Source organism: Saimiri boliviensis, chromosome 12 (assembly GCF_048565385.1).
Source record: "Saimiri boliviensis isolate mSaiBol1 chromosome 12, mSaiBol1.pri, whole genome shotgun sequence".
Lineage (NCBI taxonomy): Eukaryota > Metazoa > Chordata > Mammalia > Primates > Cebidae > Saimiri > Saimiri boliviensis.
The window spans coordinates 58,390,245-58,410,667 of NC_133460.1; the positions used below are offsets into that span (position 1 = coordinate 58,390,245).

The 20,423-nt window shown below is 57.7% G+C and overlaps 1 protein-coding gene across 10 annotated transcripts in view; it reads left to right on the plus strand.

The window, feature by feature from the left end:
• ZMIZ1 (zinc finger MIZ-type containing 1) overlaps window positions 1–18,677 on the plus strand; it is a 240,283-nt gene extending 221,606 nt beyond the window's left edge. For 8 of the 10 annotated variants that reach the window (XM_039477944.2, XM_039477943.2, XM_039477942.2 and 5 more), the window contains 12 exons: window positions 607–684; window positions 1,401–1,575; window positions 2,033–2,174; window positions 3,656–3,866; window positions 5,012–5,117; window positions 6,352–6,512; window positions 7,491–7,558; window positions 7,825–7,893; window positions 8,368–8,612; window positions 9,664–9,830; window positions 13,218–13,475; window positions 14,820–16,158. In XM_039477944.2, coding sequence (XP_039333878.1) covers window positions 607–684; window positions 1,401–1,575; window positions 2,033–2,174; window positions 3,656–3,866; window positions 5,012–5,117; window positions 6,352–6,512; window positions 7,491–7,558; window positions 7,825–7,893; window positions 8,368–8,612; window positions 9,664–9,830; window positions 13,218–13,475; window positions 14,820–14,927 — 1,788 coding nt within the window. In that variant the 3' untranslated portion in view covers window positions 14,928–16,158. Of the gene's footprint in view, window positions 1–606; window positions 685–1,400; window positions 1,576–2,032; window positions 2,175–3,655; window positions 3,867–5,011; window positions 5,118–6,351; window positions 6,513–7,490; window positions 7,559–7,824; window positions 7,894–8,367; window positions 8,613–9,663; window positions 9,831–13,217; window positions 13,476–14,819 lie in introns of all 10 variants that reach the window. The other 2 variants (XM_039477947.2, XM_039477948.2) reach the window with 2 other exon arrangements.
• The last annotated feature ends 1,746 nt before the right edge of the window (window positions 18,678–20,423 follow it).

A 20,423-nucleotide genomic window follows, 5' to 3' on the forward strand; every position in this document is an offset into this window, starting at 1 on the left:
ACAGCTGTAACTTTCAATCTGTACCTTTCACTTAACATGAAATAGTAAGGATGGTACTTCCTGCTACAGAGTCTCTGTGGTTTTTACTTTTGATGGCTGCCTAGTATTCTGCTGAGATAACCGTATCGTATTTTATTATTCCCTCTGTTAGGCATTTGGGTTGCCTCTGATTTTTCATTTTAGAAATAATACTATGATGAGTATCTTGAGGCAGCTAGCCTTTCCTTTCCTTAGGATTCTTGTAAAGTATGTTCTCGGGAGTAGAGAAGACGCTTTACTGTTTTACATTTATTTGCCAAAAATCATACTAACTTCTTAATGGCCATCCAGCAAACAGGTTTACCAGTTTTGCCCCGACTTCAGCATACTAGGTATTGCTATTTTTGTAACTTCTCCTAAATTAATAGCTAGGGACAGAGAGAGGCACAACGCTATTCCTGAGGAGTAGCTGTCCCACCCCACTCACTCCGCAGCCCAGCATGGTGGGACTGGTAGCATCCCCATGCTCCTTGCAGATTTTACTGTCTGGAGGGAGAGTGGGCTTCTGATTGCTTTTCTGCCCCCCCCCCCGCCCCCATTTCAGCGTTGTTTATCTTGTTTTAATAGCCGGAACAGTTTAATGGACAAAATAACACGTTCTCGGGAAGCAGCTACAGTAACTACAGCCAAGGGAATGTCAACAGGGTATGTTCCAATTTAATTTAAAAATCCTAAGTCAGAGGCAGTTGCTGCCTCTAAAGGTTCTCACTGTTCCTGCTCCAGCCTGTCTGGATGTTTGGAGGGGCCCATGAGCGGGGGTGCACTTCTGCTCCTCTGTCCTGGGTCACAGAGATGCCCAGGACTGAAAATCCACAGCTTCAGTGGGGTGAGCCCCAGAGTACAGTGTCAGCCTTGCTGGTCTGGAAAACAAGGAGAGGGTGAAGGGCTCCTGGGGAACCCGGGCCCCGGATTCTGCAGGCCCCAACTCCATCTGGGGACCCTGATGGGGTGGCCTTAGAAGGTATGGCCTTGAGTTGTGATGTGGGAAGCCCACCTGGCCGGGTGGCAGGAGGCCTGGGCTTCATTCCCACTGTCCTGCCCTCCAGGGGTTGTGCTGAGCAAGTCTCCCACCCTGAGTCTCTGTGTCCCCATTTGCCACACCAGTGGGTAAGGGTCTCTGCATGCACCTGACACAGGAGCCTCAGTGGTGAGACCCAGATGAAGGCTGGGGAGGCCCTTCCCAGGACTGTGTTCCGAGGTGGGCAGAGACCTGTAAGAGAGAAGGGTTTCCCTGGGGGAGGCTCTGCCCCGCAAAGTTCATGGCCTCGGGCCCCTGGGGTGAGTGTGGTATATGTCCATAGCCAAGGCCCCTTCTGTCCCTGTAACCCCATAACCTATGTGTGGCTTCTCTTTCCCTCCAGCCTCCCAGGCCAGTTCCTGTGGCAAATTATCCCCACTCACCAGTTCCAGGGAACCCCACGCCCCCCATGACCCCTGGGAGCAGCATCCCTCCCTACCTGTCCCCCAGCCAGGACGTCAAACCACCCTTCCCGCCTGACATCAAGCCAAATATGAGCGCTCTGCCGCCACCCCCAGGTGAGGGCCCTCCTTTCCTCTGTCAGGCAGCTCCTCCTGGGCCCCCTCATTGGGCTGGGAGCAGGGGTCTTAGCAGTCAGGCTGCCTGTTGGGTGGGCATGCAGAAAGGGCAGAGACTTGAGAGCAGGTGAGATGTATACCCAGGGGCAATTTCAAGGTGGGGGTGGGCTGCCCACAGGCCTCCTCACTGCTCCCTGGGTGCCTGGAGGCTGGGAGGAAATCTGTAACAGCTAGGGAAGGAAGCAGGGAGGTGGGTGGAAGAAGAAGGGATGAGAGGCTGGGGTGGGGCCTTGTAGAGTCGAAGCCATGACTCACTGGTTTGCACTTGGCCTGGCCCTGTTTACACACCCCTGCCTTCCTCTGAGCGTGCAGCCCAGGGTGAGCGAGTCCCATCCACAGGCCTGGAACCCATGGCGGCTGGGACTTGTGGCTCACTCACCTCCTCTCCTCACCCCAGCCAACCACAACGACGAGCTGCGGCTCACGTTCCCTGTGCGGGATGGCGTGGTGCTGGAGCCCTTCCGCCTGGAGCACAACCTGGCTGTCAGCAACCACGTGTTCCACCTGCGGCCCACGGTCCACCAGACGCTGATGTGGAGGTACGTGTCAGGGCAGGGGTGCCAGCCCAGGCAAGCTGACGGAGGCCCTCCACGATGACTCCCTTGGACCCGAGTGTGGCCCTGGGCAGGTGGTAGCAGCATCTTCTGTCATCTTCACCTGTTCAGCATCATTGACAGGGCCCTGTCCTGCGGCCATCATGGGAAGTCTGCAGGTGCACAGGTGGATGAGCAGCCAGGGTGTTATGGTCCAAGGGAAGGGAGCAGCTGTCACTCACCCCCCAAGGAAAAGGTAGCTGGCTCAGACCTAGGCTGGGGAGCTGTGTTTCCCATCTGAGGCCATGAGCTGACAAGAGAGAACACAGTCAAGAATTCGAGTGTGACTCATGTGGCCAGAGCCAGGAATGCAGAGATGAGGCTGGCACAGGGGCCTGGCCCAGGTCGCCTATTGCAGGGGTCTGACCATCGGGCAGGGCTGCTGCTCAGACACTTTAGGCGCATGCTGGAACGCAAGGTTGGGAGGTCTGCTGAGCCAGGCCCATGCTCAGCACCTTCTACATGTGACCTACTTTGATCTTGAAAATGAGCAACACTTTCCCTTTTGGCAGAGGAGGAAGCTGAGGCCAGAGAAGTGAATTGGCTTGTGAGTTCTCACAGCTAGCCAGGGGCAGAGCTGGGACTTGGGCCTGGGTCTCCAGGATGCCAGGACCAACCCTGGGAGTCTCCATCCCTCGGTCCTTCATCCTCAGGCAAGATCACACTGTCTCACTGTGCTTGTGACTCAGAGCCCCTCAACTGGCCAGTGGTCATCCCAGGGGCAGGAGCTGGGTCTGTGCCAGGCACATGTGCACACAGCCTGGCTGTTTTCTTGAGCATGCTGAGCAGGCTGGGCGAGGTGGTCCCAGATAGTTGGTGTGGGCGTTCAGGACACAGGAGTTGTGACACTCAGGCAGGAGGGCAGAGGCTTCTGGAACGGGACAGACCACTGTGCCGCCCGCCTGCACCCTGCTTACCCACGCTCCTTATCTGAGAGTGTCCTCATCTGGGAGGCCTCCTGTTCCTGGCTTGGTTGTCATGCATATGGGGTCACTGCTGGTTCCCATTACTCCTCAGGTATGTCCTGCGGGGCCTCCTTGGGGAGTGCTGGGAACCAGAAATGGCCGTGGCCTGGGCAGACAGCTCCCAGCAGGTCTGGAGGTGGGCTTGGTCGGCCTCACAGCAGGGCCTGTTCTTCTGTCCCTCTGTCTCTGTCCTGGGAAGCCAGGAGTTTACCCCTGCAGGGAGGAGAGTCCAGGGAGATGGGAGCTAGAGCTGTGGGAGTCTTGGGGGCAGTTTGGGTGTGGAGGGAGTATCTAGGATGGGAGAGGAGAATTCAGGCTGGGGGAACCGCTGGGGCCAGGGGTGGGGTCCTGAAGGTCTCGGAGGTTGTGCGTTTAGAGGTGTGTGGCCTCGCCTCGGGGTCATAGAGGCCATAGATGGCCACCCTGGCAGAGCTGCCCTGACTCCCACCGTGCCCCACCCAGGTCCGACCTGGAGCTGCAGTTCAAGTGTTACCACCACGAGGACCGCCAGATGAACACCAACTGGCCGGCCTCGGTGCAGGTCAGCGTGAACGCCACACCCCTCACCATCGAGCGTGGGGACAACAAGACCTCCCACAAGCCCCTGCACCTGAAGCACGTGTGCCAGCCGGGCCGCAACACCATCCAGATCACCGTCACGGCCTGCTGCTGCGTGAGTGTGGCGGGCCAGGGGCAGCGGTGGCACGGGCGGGGCCTGTGGCGCAGTGTGGGAGTGTGGGGCTCTCGGCCCCCCTCTGGTCCTCAGCCTTGTCCTTGGGTCGCCACCCCGTGCCCACAGCCACCAAAGATACAGCGTCCCCTTACCTGCTCCCCGCCCAGGGCCTGTGCTATAACCTTCAAACCGCTGGGCCTTCAGAGCCACTGTGCCCTGGCTTCAGACGTGGCCTCTTCCCCTGGACACTGAGCCTCCATCTGTTCTCCACACACACCTCCAATTCACCCCTCCCGGCCCCTCCTCGCTACCCTTCATTCTCTGGTCCGCGTCCCTCAAAGCCATGTCCTGCTTGCCTCATTCACCAACAGTTGTCATTGTCACCCCTTCTTTCCCCAGACCCAACTCCCCCAAACCTGGAGTTAACTCATTCCCTTCTTTCCCAAGCCTTTTGTCTTAGAGTCATGTATTGGGGTCCCTCCAACCTGTACCAGCTCTCAGCTACCCTCATGTCCCCTGAAGATCAGGGCCCGACGTGTAGGCCTTGCTCAGGCCCCAGCGGAAGCAAATGGCCTGCCCCACTCCACTGGCCTCTCTCGGGGGTCACAGAGGAGGAAACACTCTGATGCTGCCCTTGTGAGCTTAGAGGCTTGGAGGCCACACAGAGATAGGGGGCACAGACCTGGGCAGCACGTCACACTCTGGCTGGGGAATGTGATGAGCTGTGCGAGGCTGCGCAGCTGTCAGAGTGAGGCGGTTGATGGGTGGATGTTCGGGGTGTGCAGTTCTGGAAGGCTTCCTGGAGAAGTGAAGTCGGGGATGAGCCCTCTGGCAGGAAGGGCTGAAGACACGTGATAGGAAGGCAGTGGTAGGGGAGGTTAGGAAGCAAAGCAGGACCCAGGCCTAATGCTGCATGTCCCATAACCTCATCCAAGGAGTATTTCAAAGTCCACCATGTCCATCTACAGCAGAGGCAGCCTTTCCAGAGTAGTGCCCAGGCTCACACGTCCTAGGACACACCCTTTGGGAGCCTCTCCTAGGGCGGCTGTGGGATCTTGGGAGCAGTCTAGGGCTGCTGGAGCTGCAAGCAGGGCGGGGCGTGGGGGGCAGTGCGCAGGAACTGAGTGTCTGCTGTCTCCCTGCAGTCCCACCTCTTCGTGCTGCAGCTGGTGCACCGGCCCTCTGTCCGCTCTGTGCTGCAAGGCCTCCTCAAGAAGCGCCTCCTGCCCGCTGAGCACTGTATCACCAAAAGTGAGTCAGGCCGGGGACAGGGAGCGAGGGCCAGACCCCAGCCCACCCTGAGTTTGGGACTGAGAAGTGGTCAGTGTTTACCTGGGACTGACCTTTGCCTCCGTGCACGTCACCACTAGGCCCAGAGAGTTCCTGAGCATGTCCCATCCTCAGGCGCATGCCTTCCTCCTGGACCGTCATCATGATCAGACCAGCTGGGTTCCATAAGGGTGGGTTCTGGAACCTGCCCTGTGGGGAAGGGCTGGCAGGTCCAGCTTGGGAGCCAGGACAGGCGTCCCTGCAACGGCAGCACAGGACATGAGGGAGATCAAAGTGCCAGGAAGCAGGCTTCCTGGAGGAGGTGATGACCTGAGCCAGGTCTTTAAAGGATGGGAGGATTTAGAAAAGAGGGGATCTTCATCAGATGGAAGGCGTGGAGGGTGGTTTCCAGATTCCTCCCACTTCAATAGCTCATGCTTAAACTCAAGAGATGACTGGGAACAGTGGCTCACACCTGTAATTCTGACACTTTGGGAGGCCGGGTGGGAGTCCAGGAATTCAAGACTAGCCTGGGCCACATAGTGAGAGCCTGTCTCGACAAAAAAAAATTAAAAATTACCTGGATGTGGTGGTGTGTGCCTGTGGTCCCAGCTGCTCAGAAGACTGACGTGGGAGAATCATTTGAGCCAGGGAGGTCGAGGCTGCAGTGAGCCATGATCAAGCCACCACTGCACTCCAGCCTGGGCGACAGAGCAAGACCCTGCCACAAAAAAAAAAATTGGGGTCTCCTTTGAAGGCGACCCTGGGTACGGACCCAGGGCCCTGTGCAGGAGGTACAGGGCCCCTCTTCACGTTGCTGCCCTGGGATTCCAGCACGCAGTTGTCCATTTCTAGTTCCAACTTGAAGAGTGAAGTGTAATGACCCAGTAAATCAGAGAAGTGCCAGGCTGGCTTTCCATGAGCTTTGCAGACGTCCCCCTTCCTGCTGAAGGCAGGGCCTTCTCTGCCGAGATAGGGGAACTGCCATGGCCGCCTCCTGAGGCACACACACACCACACATGTCCCATGTGGAGGCGGCAGCCTGGGCATCTGGCCCTCTGATTGCCACACTGTGGGCCTTCTCAGTGTTTGGTGCAGGCTAGGGGGAGCACCAGGGTGTGCCTCAGCTGAAAGAGGAAGTGGGGAGCATGTGCAGACCCCCACCTCTGTGAGACTGCCCTGCCATCCTCACCTGTCTGTGCCTCCTGCCCCACAGTCAAGCGGAATTTCAGCAGCGTGGCTGCCTCCTCGGGCAACACGACCCTCAACGGGGAGGATGGCGTGGAGCAGACGGCCATCAAGGTGTCTCTGAAGTGCCCCATCACATTCCGGCGCATCCAGCTGCCTGCTCGAGGACACGATTGCAAGCATGTCCAGGTGAGCGGCCCCAGAAAGCACAGCCCCAGCGAGCCACCTAGACGCTGGCTGGGACGGTGAGGGGTAGGCAGAGGGGCAACGGGACCTGCGTAGACATTGTCCTGACGACGTCATGGCGATCAGCAGCCAGTGTCACTCATTAATTTCAGCCATCATTTATCTTTGAGCATCTTTTCTGTATGCTTCAGGCCAGAGGGGCTAGAGAAATGGGTTTGGACAGCCCCTGCCCTGGCAGATGGCAGATGCCAGCTGGAGGTTCCACACATGGCAGGGCTGGTTGAGGGCCCAAGAGCAGGGTGACACCTCTGTTGAGTTCATGCCTCTGTCCAGGGCCTTGCCCCAAGCAGGTGTTTAAGAAGTAGCCCTGGTATGAGTGACTGTCTCAGTCTTAGCAGGCAGTGACAGAGCAATGAATAAAAGGTGGGCAGCCCAGCTGGGAGAAGAGCAAGGAGCCGTCTTGTGGAACCTGGGTGTGGGCGTGCAGAGGGAGCCCAGGGCCGTCACCTGCAGCTGGTCCTGAGGGTGCAATGGAACAGGAGGTTTCCCTCCTCCCCCCAGTGGAATGTTGTGGGCAAGAGGATGGACTAGTCACCTTATCTGTCTGCCACAGATGGATGAACTTGATCAGACTTGTCCTCGGTGGCTGGGCTGAAGGAGCTACCCCCAGCCTCGTTGAAAGGGGCTGTTACAGGACAAAAAACTGAGAGTCGGCTGGGGGTGGGGACCAGGAAGGCTTCTCAGAGGATGTAGGCACAGGGTCATTTGGGCATGGGAGGTGGTGTGAAGGATGCTGGGACGGAGGCATCGGGACTCCAAGTGACAGAAAGGTGGCATTGCTTCCACTCCACCCAAGCCCCAGCCCTCAGTTTTCTCCCACAGCCTGTCTTTCTCTCTGGTGGGAAAGTCATCCCAAGGGTCCTTGAGGCACAGCTAGGCAGTTTCTGACAATCCTGGTCTCGCCTATCTGTCTGTCTGCAGTGCTTTGACCTGGAGTCGTACCTGCAGCTGAATTGCGAGAGAGGGACCTGGAGGTGTCCTGTGTGCAAGTGAGTGATACCCACCGCGGCAGGGGGCTTCCCTTATCTGCCAACCACACAGGGGAGGCCCAGATACCTCCCACCTGCCCTAAAAGCAAACCAGAACCCAAACATGGCAGAGGGGCTCAGGTGATGGGGGCTCTGGGTGGTCCCTTGGTTTCAAGCAGTCCCAGAGTCTCCCTCTCTGGTGGCTGCAGTAGTAACCAACAGGAGGGGTGGGACCCCACCTCCTTGGGTCCCAGAGCAGAGGCCAATCTCCCTTTCTCTTTTTCCAGTAAAACCGCTCTGCTGGAGGGCCTGGAGGTGGATCAGTACATGTGGGGGATCCTGAATGCCATCCAACAGTAAGTGGGTCCCCAGTGAGGGGCAGCGGAGCGGGGGGACAAGGTCTGGGTTAGAGCAAGTTGAGCCCATGTATAGCGCTAGACACGGCCCTCCCAGACGAGCCGATGGCGCGACCCGCCTCTCTGTCCCTTACTCTCGGGGGCCTCTGGGCCTGGGGGCCAAAGAACTTCCCAGAAAGGATGAAACTCAGCCAGAGCAGGAGGCTGACAGTGCCCCCTCACCCTCCACCTGCTGCTCCCCAGGCAGAGGCCTTGAGGCCAGCTGCCTTGTGCCCAGCCACTTGCTTTTCTAGCCTCAGTCTCCCCATATGTCAAAGATAGAGAAATCCCTGCCAGGCTTCCATCTTGTCCAGAGTGTGGTGACAGTGGGGGTGGGGGCCTCAACAGGGTTACCTGAGTGTCCAGTCTGGAGGTGCTTTTATGCCCAAAGCCAGGCATCTCCGAGCCTCAGCTCTGCCACCCTTCCTCCCCCAGCTCCGAGTTTGAAGAGGTCACCATCGACCCCACGTGCAGCTGGCGGCCGGTGCCCATCAAGTCGGACCTGCATATCAAGGACGACCCTGATGGCATCCCCTCCAAGCGGTTCAAGACTATGAGTCCCAGCCAGATGATCATGCCCAACGTCATGGAGATGATCGCAGCCCTGGGCCCTGGCCCGTCCCCCTACCCACTCCCGCCTCCCCCAGGGGGCACCAACTCCAACGACTACAGCAGCCAAGGTGGGTGATGCTGGGGCAGGGAGGAGGGCAGCCCCAAGTCCCTGCAGGGGCACAGAATTTTGAGCTGATGGTGGCAGGGGTGGGGGGCGTGGTTGAAGAGAGAGAAGTAGTCCACCCCCCCAGTAAACAATCTCCAGTTTGCTAGACTTGAGGGTACATGGGCCTGGCCCAGGGGCTTCAGAGCCTGCCCTGGTGGGAGATACCCCTGCTGCCCCCTCCCAGCCAGTGTTCTTGGGCTACTAGTGGCACACACCCACCCGAGTTCTTGGCCTTACCCTCTGCCCTCCCGTATTTTTCTGTGATATCTACATTGTCCCTGCAACTTTCCTGCTCTCCTAGGGACAGAGTACAGGCTCCTGGAGCCTCAGCCTTTGGCCACCAAGGTCACCCACTGGCCCTTATCAGACTAAGTTTTACCCCTACTCCCACTGATTCCTGGAAAGTACCCTCCCTGAGTGGCACATCCCTCACTGGCATTCCTGCTCTTAGGTCCCTGGGAGAGGCCCAGAGAGGTTAGGCCACCTAGCTAGACTCCCATAGTGTACCAAGGCCAAGCCGCCCAGCCTGCTGATCCTCTGACCCTTGCCATCACCACACGGTGGAGGGCACAGTGACCAGAGATGCTGGACAGCTGGCCTCTGCGGGCATCATCGTGAGTCTGGTGTGGCTTTCTTTGCGGCCTTGGCAGAACCTGCACCCACTCCGGGCCTGGCTCTTGCTGGGTGTGACAAGTGGCCACGTTGGGGAGTAGCCCAGCAGGTCTGCTGGAGGCTCAGGCCATGCCCTCCACTCCCCACGGAAGCCTTGCCCACCCCCCTTCTCCCACTCTGCCCCTAGCAGTAAGAGCAGCACATGCCCTGGGATAGCACAGAACACGGGACAGGGCTGTGTTGCTGCTCCATCCTATACCGGGAGGGAGGCTGCTGGGGCAACTGCAGCCTCGCAAGAAGAAAAGGACTTGGCTTGTATTTTTACACAATCTGTGTCCCCTGGAGGGGGCCACTCTCCCTCTGGCTGAACCCCCTCCCCTCCCCATCTCATCCCTTCCTAGGCAACAATTACCAAGGCCATGGCAACTTTGACTTCCCCCACGGGAACCCCGGAGGGACATCCATGAATGACTTCATGCATGGGCCCCCCCAGCTCTCCCACCCTCCAGACATGCCCAACAACATGGCCGCCCTCGAGAAACCCCTCAGCCACCCCATGCAGGAAACTGTGAGTACCTCCTCCTCGCCCCACCCCGTTCCCCAGCCTTTGGGGTTGAAGCCTTGGGATCTGGATACTGTGTTCCCTCCCAGGCAAGTGGGGAGAATGAAGAATTGAGTGTGTGGGCTCAGAAGGGAATAAGAGATCTGCCTGAGGCTGGGTCGTGGCCTCTCAGCATCCTTGGACTTGGCTGTTTTACCTAGGACTTCGGATTCTCTGGAGATGCGGGAAGCTTCAGGCTTTTCAAACACACACACCCCCGTGCGGACACACACACGTGCATGAACACGCCACCAGCCCTCTCCCTCGCCCACTTGAACACTCTTACACTCACCTAACACGGTTCCAGCCACCTTGACTTTCGCTCCAAACCCAGGCACTTAACTCCCCAAGGATCTGAATTCAGGGTGTTACCCCCTCCAACAGAAATACTATGAAGTCTCATTATCTGAAAAGCATTCACTTCTCAATCTGTTTCACGTTTATGGACCTATACCCTTTGTGGCTGAGGACGCCCCTCGTGGGGTAAGGTGTCCTGTGCTGTCCACAGGCCCTCCCTTCCTGTGGCCCCAGTGGCAGTGGCAGGAGGCCCTCCTGTCCTCTGGAGTCATCCAGTGAGTGCCACATGATTCCACTCAATTTAACAAACGTTTTCTGAGCCATGCGCTGCACGGGCTATGTGACAGGTATAAGCAAGACAGGCCATACACTAATGGAGCAAAACTGGCAGTGTGTGGATACAGGAAGAACAGATGGGGTTTGGGAAAACTGAGGCCTCCGGAGGCTGACATGGTGTGTCTGAGGTCTCAGTCATTCTGGGCTCTCATCTTGGGGAGGAGGGGCCGTCGCTGAACCCATGGCTGTGGATCCTGGGCTACATCAGCCAGGGAGAGGACCCAGGTCCCGCCAGTGCCTGGCAGTGGGCTTGGTGGCCTGCACAGGAAGGAGCCTCCGGATTATACTGCCCTCCACACACCTGACATGGAATTGCCAGAGCCACTCTTAACTCGTGGAGGGTGAAATTAAGCAGCAGGGCCCTAGGTGAGGGAGCAGCCACTTTCCAAACTCAGGACTCCAGGAGTCCAAGTCGAAAATAGATGCTTTGTGGATCTTTGGCCACGTTTTTGAAAGTTACTCTGCCTTGTGGGGCTTGTGACTTTGGCAGGGCTTCTCTCCTCGTGCCCCTTCCTCAGCTCTGAGGGCATCCCATTCCCAGAAGACATCAAAATCACACCGCCCTACACACACACACACACACACACACACACACACACACACACACACACACACACACACACACACACCCCTTGAGCCCTGACAGGAATATGGAGTAGGAATGCTGTTTACTTCCTCTTGACAACTCCTGCCTCCTGTGACCCCTGCTGTCTGTGTTCTGTGTGGCGGAACCTGAGCCCATGAGTTGACCTCAGAGCCCCTTAATATGCTCTAGAGATGACCCTGTCCATTTCTGAGCTCTCACTAAAGGGCAAGCAGACATAGAAGTATAGCTGTGCCAGGCTGGTGGGGCAGGGAAGTCACAGGTAAACTCCTACCATACCTGCCCAGGTGGAGGCAGCCACACCCCCAGCTGCGCACACAGCTGGGAGGCACTGCTGTGCCCTTGAGGAATGGCCAGAGCACTCCAGCCAGATGCTGCTGCCCCACAGACTGCCCGTACTTGGTGGCAGGTTGACAGGTGTGTCAGCAGGGCTCCCACAGCACCTGCCCTTCCAGGCCAGAGACATTCCAGCCAGATACGGAGCCGAGAGGCACAGCTGCCTCTGAAGATCCAGGAACTGTCCGTCTTGAGCTGGGTTGCACTGCCGGAGTGCGGAGCCCCTCCCTGCTGTCCCAGGGTGGGCACTGAGGGCGTCTACAGGAGCAGGAGCCCCCAATCTGGCCTCTCGCTGACCATGGGTGGTGGCCCATTCCTCCAGCCGCCTCTTGTGTGCGTTTCATAAATGGGTCCACCAAGGTCTCCAACATCATGGTTGTGAGGTCATCCCATTCTTGGGGCTTGGGCTAGAAGGGTAATGTGCTCCCTAGGGCCACATCGGGGTGGGGCCCGGCACCCTGAGAAGAGGCCACCTGGACCGTGGATAGAGGCCAGCCCATAGCAAGGCCTGGGAAGTAGTTTTAGGAGAAACAGGAAGAGGAAGCAGAGGTCTGGCAAAAACTGAGGATGATGTGGCTGCCCGTTCTAAACACACACCGGAAGAACATGTCAGTGTGTTCTGTGCGGCCGCCCAAGGATGGGACGGGGTAAGGGGATGAAAAGACCAAGGAAGTGTGGGCCAGGCTGCTGTTCCAGTGGAGCACCTGGAGCAGCCATGCTCCCACAGACTGGCAGAGAGAAAGTGCGGCTGGGGGGCTGTCAGGGATGCTTGCAGCCGGGATCAGGGCTTGGTCTGCGAGGATTCCCCGGCCTTTCACTTTGAAGGAGGGTCTGCTTGGGGCAGCAAACAGGCTAGCAGGGGAATGTTCACATCTCACCCACCGGACCACAGCGCAGTTTTCAGTGCCCATGCCCACGAGAGGGTGCAGGTCCTCTATTGTGTGTGTTAGGCATCACCAGCTTCACCGTCTGCAAGGCAGCCACCGTTGGCAAACCGTCACTCGGTCCCCTTGTCCTTGGAGTCCCAGAGGTGCCTGCCTCCCTCACAACCCTGTTTTTGAGGGCTAGTGCCGACCAAGTGGGATGTCTAGGAAGAGGGTCTGGCAGGGTGTGAAGATGCCCAGGTTGGCCAGCTGCCCACCCAGCCCTGCTCCTCTGACAGCCAAATTCCAGCCAGGCCACAGGGACTGTGCCAGGGCTCCAGCTGCTGCACACATTGGGATGGCAGAGGTGCCTTCGTGCCCAGTGTCACCCCTGCCCAGGGCCCACTTGGGAGGTGCAGACCCAGTCCTGAGCCACACGCCTGCCCGATGCTGTCTGTCTGTGTCTGCTCGCCGCCGCCCGGCTTGGGGTCTGCACCACACTGCGGCCGCCGCCCTCCCGCCTCCCGCTCCCCAGAACATGCCCATTCTGCTTCTCCATCCTGCCCTCACTGTTGTTCGTTGTCTGGGCGGGGAGGTGGAGGGGCCTGGGGGGATGCCCAGGCCCAGCTCCCTGTGTCTGTGCTTGTGTGGAGGAAGCTCTCCCCACCTCCGGGGCCCCACGCGGCCTGGAAGGTCCCCGCCGTCCGTCCCCCTGCAGCCTCCCCGACGGGCAGTTTTGGGGGAGAGATTTTTGTTTCTCTGCCCAGAAACAACGTTCAGCCTTGTAACCGTACCGGGCGGCCACATTTCGGGGGTTGTGACTTCCCTGGTTGTGTTGGGGTTCATTTTCTCCAGGCATCTTGTTGCCGTGCCTCCTCACCTCACCTCTCTTCTCTCCCGCTCTCTCCTCCTCCACAGATGCCACACGCTGGCAGCTCTGACCAGCCCCACCCCTCCATACAACAAGGTTTGCACGTACCACACCCCAGCAGCCAGTCAGGGCCTCCATTACATCACAGTGGGGCTCCTCCTCCTCCTTCCCAGCCTCCCCGGCAGCCGCCACAGGCCGCTCCCAGCAGCCATCCACACAGCGACCTGACCTTTAACCCCTCCTCAGCCTTAGAGGGTCAGGCCGGAGCGCAGGGAGCATCCGACATGCCGGAGCCTTCGCTGGATGTAAGTTGGGGTCGCCACTCGCCTTGGCCTGGGGCTAGGCCTGGCGCCGGGACCTGCCCGAGAGAAGGGGTGGGTGTGAGGGCTCGAGGCCCCGAGGGGAGGAGGTGGGTGGGCGGCGGGAGGGCTTCAGGCAGGCCTGGCTCCAGCCCAGGAAGCCCCACGATGGGGAAGTGTCACCACTGAGGGTCCCCGCCCTGCTGGCCCCCCCCCCGTCCCCCTAGTCCCTTTGGCCAAAGTCCTGAGCCTCGGCCCTGACCCACCTTCTCCCCAGGCCCTGCAGGGTCCCTCGTGCAGCACGGGAGGGTCCCTGCCCTCCCCCTGATGGTGAGCTGGCCGGGCGGGGAGGGCTGGAGGGAGAGGCTGTCTGTCTGCCTCGCCGGTGTGTGTCTGTCTCCAGTTTTCTTGTCCGCGTATTGTCCATGCCCTGCTTCCGCTTGCTCCATCGCTCACTTCGAGAGGCCCCCCTGTGGGTGACAGAAGGTGGGGGCAGCTGGGACAGCCTTGGGTCACCGCCAGGGGCCGCAAGCCAGCGTGAGCAGCGAGGGCCAGGGCTTCTACCCTGAGGTCTGGAAGGCGGTCCGGGGGTCACCCTGGATGATGGGGCAGGGCTGGTGGGATGGGACCAAGCACCAGCCCCTCCCATGCCCACCACAGAACTGGTGCCAGGCTTCGGGAGGAGGCCTGTCCTCGGCCACTCTTGCCCTTCACCCCCAACAGCATCAGAGGGCTCTGTGCTAGATAGGACTCACTCACTGTGCAGCCATCTCAGGTCCTCACTCAGTGCCCACCCCCAGACCAGGCCAGTGGGGCTGCTTTTAGAGTCATGAGGCTCCCCATGTGACAGACTCCAAGGACATCTCAGCAGAGGGTAGGGACAGTCTGCAGCCCCTCCTGGGCCATGGGGAAGGATGGCTGCCAGCCAGGCACAGGCTCACCAAGGAGCGCGGCGAGCCCTCAAGAGAGGGATGGTGGGTACAGGGGTGCAGGGACCACCTCCTTGTGCTTACACATGAAGCATGTGATTTCAGTTGAGAGGCCCAAGTGGCCCGCCATGGGGCCTCCCCAGCACCTAGGGCTGAAGTCCATACCTGAAAAGGGTCAGGTGGTGGGCTGCGGGTCCCATTCCCCAGGCTAGAAATGAGCATGAGAGTGCCCCACACTCGGTGCAGTGGCCTGGGTGTATGTGGCCGCCCGGCAAGCCCGGGCCCAAGGTATTTCGCGTTCCCTCTTGGCCAGAGTCCTGAGAGGCAGGTGGAGGGGGATGGGCCAGGGCGCCCTGCCTTCCCCACCCGGAGCCTGCCTCGGCCACGCCTCACCTGAACTTGGTTACTGCTTCTTTTCCAGCTCCTTCCCGAACTCACAAATCCTGATGAGCTCCTGTCTTACCTGGACCCCCCCGACCTGCCGAGCAATAGTAACGATGACCTCCTGTCTCTGTTTGAGAACAACTGAAGGCCACCCGGTCGGGGCCATCCCTCCACACTCTGCCTCCTGCCCCACCCGCCCCACACACTTTGCCACCTGGGAGCCTGTGCCCTCAGACCGTCCCACACCAGAGCCATGGGCTGTGGGGTGGGGAGCCCTCCCCCGCTGCAGCCCTCTCAGAACGGAGGGGCAGAGAGGGTGCAAAGCTGCGTGGGTCTGGAGCCCACGTCCCGCCTCCAGGTCCTGGGCTTGGGCCCATGCCCAGCGCGGGCCTGAAGACCACCCTCCCTAGAGGAACCGGCCCAGTAAGAGGGCGCACGCCGACGTGGCTTCCCGGTCCCTCTGCGTGTGCCGATTCCAGGCGACCTTCCAGTGTCCCCAAGGCTCTTCCATCTTCTAAACTGTAACTCTGCCTCCCTGCTTCCCGGCCCGGAGCCTCCTTCAAGTGACTGTGGAGCCTGAGAAGGCCCCTGGGCCCCAGCATGGGCCCCAAGCCTTGGAGAAACGCTGACAGTTGGTGGCAGTGAGACCGGCCCGCCCACCACCACCCACCACAGAAAAGCACAAACCTCTGGGGAAGAAAGACAACATCTCTCGGGGGCCGGGGTTCATCAGTTTGACCCCTGACCTCTAAGCCAAGATACCCCGTAAACACACTCTCTCAGAAAGCAGAGAAAAAGGACAAGATTCTGTGTTTGAGAGGGGGGTCCGCCATTCCTGCTTTGGGATTGGTGGCAAAGAGGGCCAGGGCCTCCCTAAGCCAGGACATCTCTGAGGCTCCACCTCCAAGCTCAGACAGGGCCCAGCCTTTGTGGGCAGAGAGAGCAGGTATGCTCCCAACCTAAGTGATTGTGCCCTTGGTTGTGGGGCGGAGCATGTCACCTATCCGAATCCAACAGGAGCGGCAACTTCTGTGCTCCAAGCCACTCTTTTTAAACAGCAACAATTTAAAGCTATGAAGTCACCTAGAGAAAAGGAACGTTGCGCTTGGACAGCAAGCAAACCATTCTCTCCTTGTGTTCTGTTTTACTCCTAGTCCCTCTCTTGCCACCTCTCCAAGACTGTTCCGTGGGACACCCGCTTCCCGCTGTGTCCTAGTTCTCTTTGTCCAATCAGACAGCAAGGTCAGTGCGTGGAAAGGCCGGGGAGGTGCAGGAACTGGAGCCCAGGGCAATGGTGTCTGTCCGGCCCCTCCCTCTGTCCCTGTGCTCCAGCTGCCCCTGGCTGAGGCCCAGGCTGTGGCGCCATGCACCAGTATGTACCTGCAGGCATGGGGGAGGGGAGTGTGTTTCTGGGCCTGCCCCAGACACTGCCCTTGGCTGCCAGTCTCACCTGCCCACTGCACCTCTCCACCAAAATCCCACCCACACTCCTGCTCATTGAAGCAAAAGCAGCCTCTGGCTTTCCCTCCACTGATTTGCTCCATCTGGCTTATGGCTCTCCAGGGCCTCCTGGGGAGCTTGTCCTGTGTTCACTTTGTTTCAGGCTGGTCTGTGCCCCGTGAGCCGCATGGCCTGGGGTGGTGCCACATTGTCCCACCACTGGGGTCCCGTCTGTAAATTCTTTGCGTCCTTCCCGGCTGCTGCCTGGGGCCCTTTCCTGCTCTCCCAGCCGGCCGCTGTGGGTGGTCCCCAGCACTCCTCTGTGGGTTTTACCGGAAAGGCAGCTCCCAGCTGTGGACTTCCAGTCACTGTCCCAGACGACACAAGGTTTTCCGTAGGAAAGCTGCCATTGCCCCAGCCCCTTTTTTTCCTTTGTCCCGTTGTCGTCGAGGTTTTTTCAAATAGCGTGTTGTTCAATATGCAAATCAATTATTTTAAGAATCGCTTTTGTAAATATCTTTGTGAATATTTTAGTATCGTCTTTGATAATATTCAACATTTTCATGACCTGGTTATAGCCTTTGCTGGTGTTTTTAAAATACCTAGACTCAGTGACAAAGACTGAGTCTTTTTTTTTTTTTTTTAAACAAAAAAAAAGCAACCAGGGCTATTTGTACAGTTGAAGGGGCGAACAGAATGGGTGGCTATACCGGGAGTTGGAAGACCCGGCAGCCGCTATTCAGAGCCATCCCTCAGTCAGCTGGCAGGGACGAGCCAACGCCAGGTAGCATGTGGCCACCCTTGCCCAGTGTCTGTGGCCTGGCAAGTGGCCACGCTCTGTGTCGGACCATCTGGGAATTAAGCTCCAGACAGACTTACAGATGCCTTCCTTAGGAGTTCTTGCTTCCTGCCTTGATACTTTGCCCCAGAAAGGCCTGGGGTTCATTCTGGTTCTTAACAGGGTGTGTCCACACTCTGCTCACAGGCGAATCCACAGCTTTCCAGTGCAGAGTGGAGATGCTCCCTGCCGCCCAGACCCCCGGCACCTCCCACAACCATCTCGGCTCGGCACCTAAGGCGGGTTTCCTGGGTCCCCTCTCCAGCAAGCCTCCACCAGCAAGCTCAGCCCAGAGCTTCCCTTCTGGCCGGCTCTGAACTGTGCGTGGTGCCTACAGCCCACATTCCGGGGACAAGCTCTTCGGGAGTGCTCTTGGAGCCAGGCCAGGGTGTGGGGGAGGTGCAGAGCACCCGGGGCGGGAGCAAGCCCCAGGTGATGACAGATGCAGGTAGACAACGCCCATAAGCAAAGATGGTCCTGAGCTCTGGAGAGATCCTTCCCCGATCCTTTTGGACGACTACTTGGAGCCATAAGTAACCTCAGCAAAAACGCCTCTGCAAGCCACTTTTCCATGCCAAGCATCCACCCGGCACACAGGCATGTTTCTGCCACCACTCCGTGAGATGGACAGGGAGCCAGCAGGCAGGCGGGAAGGGCCAAGTACAGGCAATCACCCCCATCTTCTTGGTTTGAAGCTTTATCCATGTATCATGTTCCCTGTAGCCATTTTATTTTTTAAGAAACTGCTAATACTTTCTCCCTAATGGAAGCCCTGACCCCCCAGAGAGCTACAGGTCTGCCCCCGAAGGGCCTCGGGCCTGACTCGTCCACACAGGGCTGTGTCAGCAGCAGCGACTCAAGGGACGTGTGTATATATGTAAATGAGAAATAGAGACGTGTCAACAGATGCATTCATTTCTCTCGGAATGTGTATTGTTTTTATTTTGCAAAACAAAACAAAAAAAGAGCTTGGAACTCCATCACGTGGAAAAACTAGATCCTGTTGGTTATAGCATTTGTGAGTTCTCCACGTCTGTCTCTCTCGCTCATGTAATATACTCTGACCCTGCGTGGAAAGGGATTTTTGTTCTGTTTTTATTTTACCTACATGTACTATTTAGCTTCAGTGTACTAGTCCTGCCACCTGTGTATTTTTAGGGTGCTATGGAAATAATGAAAAGAAACGGGGATTTCAGAAGAAAATTGTAACCAAATTCATACTTTGTATAATTTTTGATATCATGATCACAGGTGATTCACACGTACACACATAAACACACCCACCAGTGCAGCCTGAAGTAAGTCCTGCAGAAAGCATCATTGTCTTTGTACATCGTATGTACAATGCAATCATTTCATACTTTAAACTGGTCAAAAAACTAATTGTGATTTCTAGTCTTGCAAAGCTGTATGTAGTTAGATGATGTGACAACCTCTAATATTTATCTAATAAATATGTATTCAGATGAAACCTGTATATTAGGTGTTCATGTGGTTATTTTGTATTTAAAGATCAAATTATTTGACTATTGCTAGACATTTCTATACTCTGTTGTAACACTGAGGTATCTCATTTGCCCATGTTAATTTTTTTCTAAATAAATGGACAAAAACGAAGGTTTGGCGAATTAGCTATTTTGTGGATGTTAAGGAGTGGTTTGGGTGTTTTTGCTTTTGTTGTGAACTACCACACCTGCCGTTACCCTCTGCACACACGAAGAAGAAAGCAGGCACGTGGTTTGGGAGTGGAGTTGGAGGAGCCCCTGTCCTTGGGGGTCCCTGGAACCAGCTCCTGGTGAGGCAAGTGCGATGTGCGGCTGGATGGTGTGGGGAATGAGGGTAGCTGAACGGGGCCATGTGCCCGTCTGATGGTCCCTTGTGGATTGTGCTGGGTTTAAGGAGCAGGAGCCTACTCATGTTAAGCCACAGAGGGTGCTGTTGAGAGCACTCAGGAGTGTGGCTTCATGGAGAGTGCGTGTTCACTGCAGCCATGCTCCCTGCTGGTGTCTCAGCGTCCCTGGCCTCTGCCTACTCCATGAGCATGCTTTACATGGGGTTCTGTCTCACAGGCCCTGCCCAGGCCATGATTCTAACCATCCTTCCAGCCTCAGCACTGACATAAACACAGCACTTGGCATGTCTCGGATTAAAGTTTTAGGGACATGCATCTGACATAACCCCAAGCCAGTCCCTGCCCTCCCTCCACGAAGCCTGATCTTAGGAGGAAAGCAAGTGTGGCCGCCACGGCCTTCCCTCCACATGGACTGTCCACGGAGGGGAGAGGGGCCAGGACGGCACCCCAGAGACCTCCACTCAGATGAATGGGAGGTGTCAGGAGAGTGAGGGGCGTGTGCAGGAGCCAGCGGTGGGGGAGAGGCCACAGGGTGCTACCCGTAGGGGGCTGGGTGCCCCAAAGTCCCCGCTCCTGGGGCCTCTCCGAGGTGTCTGAAGTTTCTCCTTTTGGAGGGAGATGGAAGGTGAGGAGGAGAAAAGCTTTGCATCGAATAATGGAACACCGGCCGCCGCTCAGCTGCAGGCACTGCCTTCTGCCAGCATCGCCAGGACGGGCATCCCCTTGTCTGAACAGAGAGGAGGGTGGTTAGTGTGCGGGAGAGCTTTCCCGAGGGAGATACGCCCAGCTGTCTGTGCCTTAGACCAGTGTGGTGGGACTCGACCAGCACTTAATTAAAACAGGTAAGAATGCAGTAGAAAATAACAGGAGTGAGATCGTTGTATCAAGAAACGTGTGTGTGTGTGCGCGCGCGCGCTGAGTCATGATGTTAATTCTTGTGGGTTGTGGTTAAAAACAAAAAGTTTGAATGCCATTGCCTTATAGGCAGGAAGTGGACAGGGGAGCAGGGGAAGGGAGGAAGGGCAGTGTGCTCCTCTAACTTCATGATAATAAGCAAACGTTCTGGTGTTTCAGCTGGAGACTCTGAACCTGGGATACCGGCCTGTGGCTGCCCCACAAGGCTGCATGGAGACAGCCGGCCCCATCCCAGCTAACTCCTCCCCAAGCGGGTGACTTCCTTCTGTGGCCCTAACCCTGTGCGGAGAAATATCCACCCCCACCCCAAAAGCCCAGCAGGGGGCCTGGCTTGAGGCAGTTCCCAGCTGAGCCTCCCTGCACATGGGGCCAGACGTCATGGATCACCTTAGTCTGTTCTTCTAGCACGCTGCAAAGAGCCTCCACCCTGAATCCACTGACTGTATTCACGTAAGGCCATGGGGTGCTATTGCGGAAGGTCATTCAGCCCCACAGGTTGATGCCAGGACACACTGGGGTCCCCAGCCTCACTGAATGCTAAGGTACTCAGTGTTTAATGGCCCCCCACCATTTCTCTCTGCTCCAGCCTCCGGCTA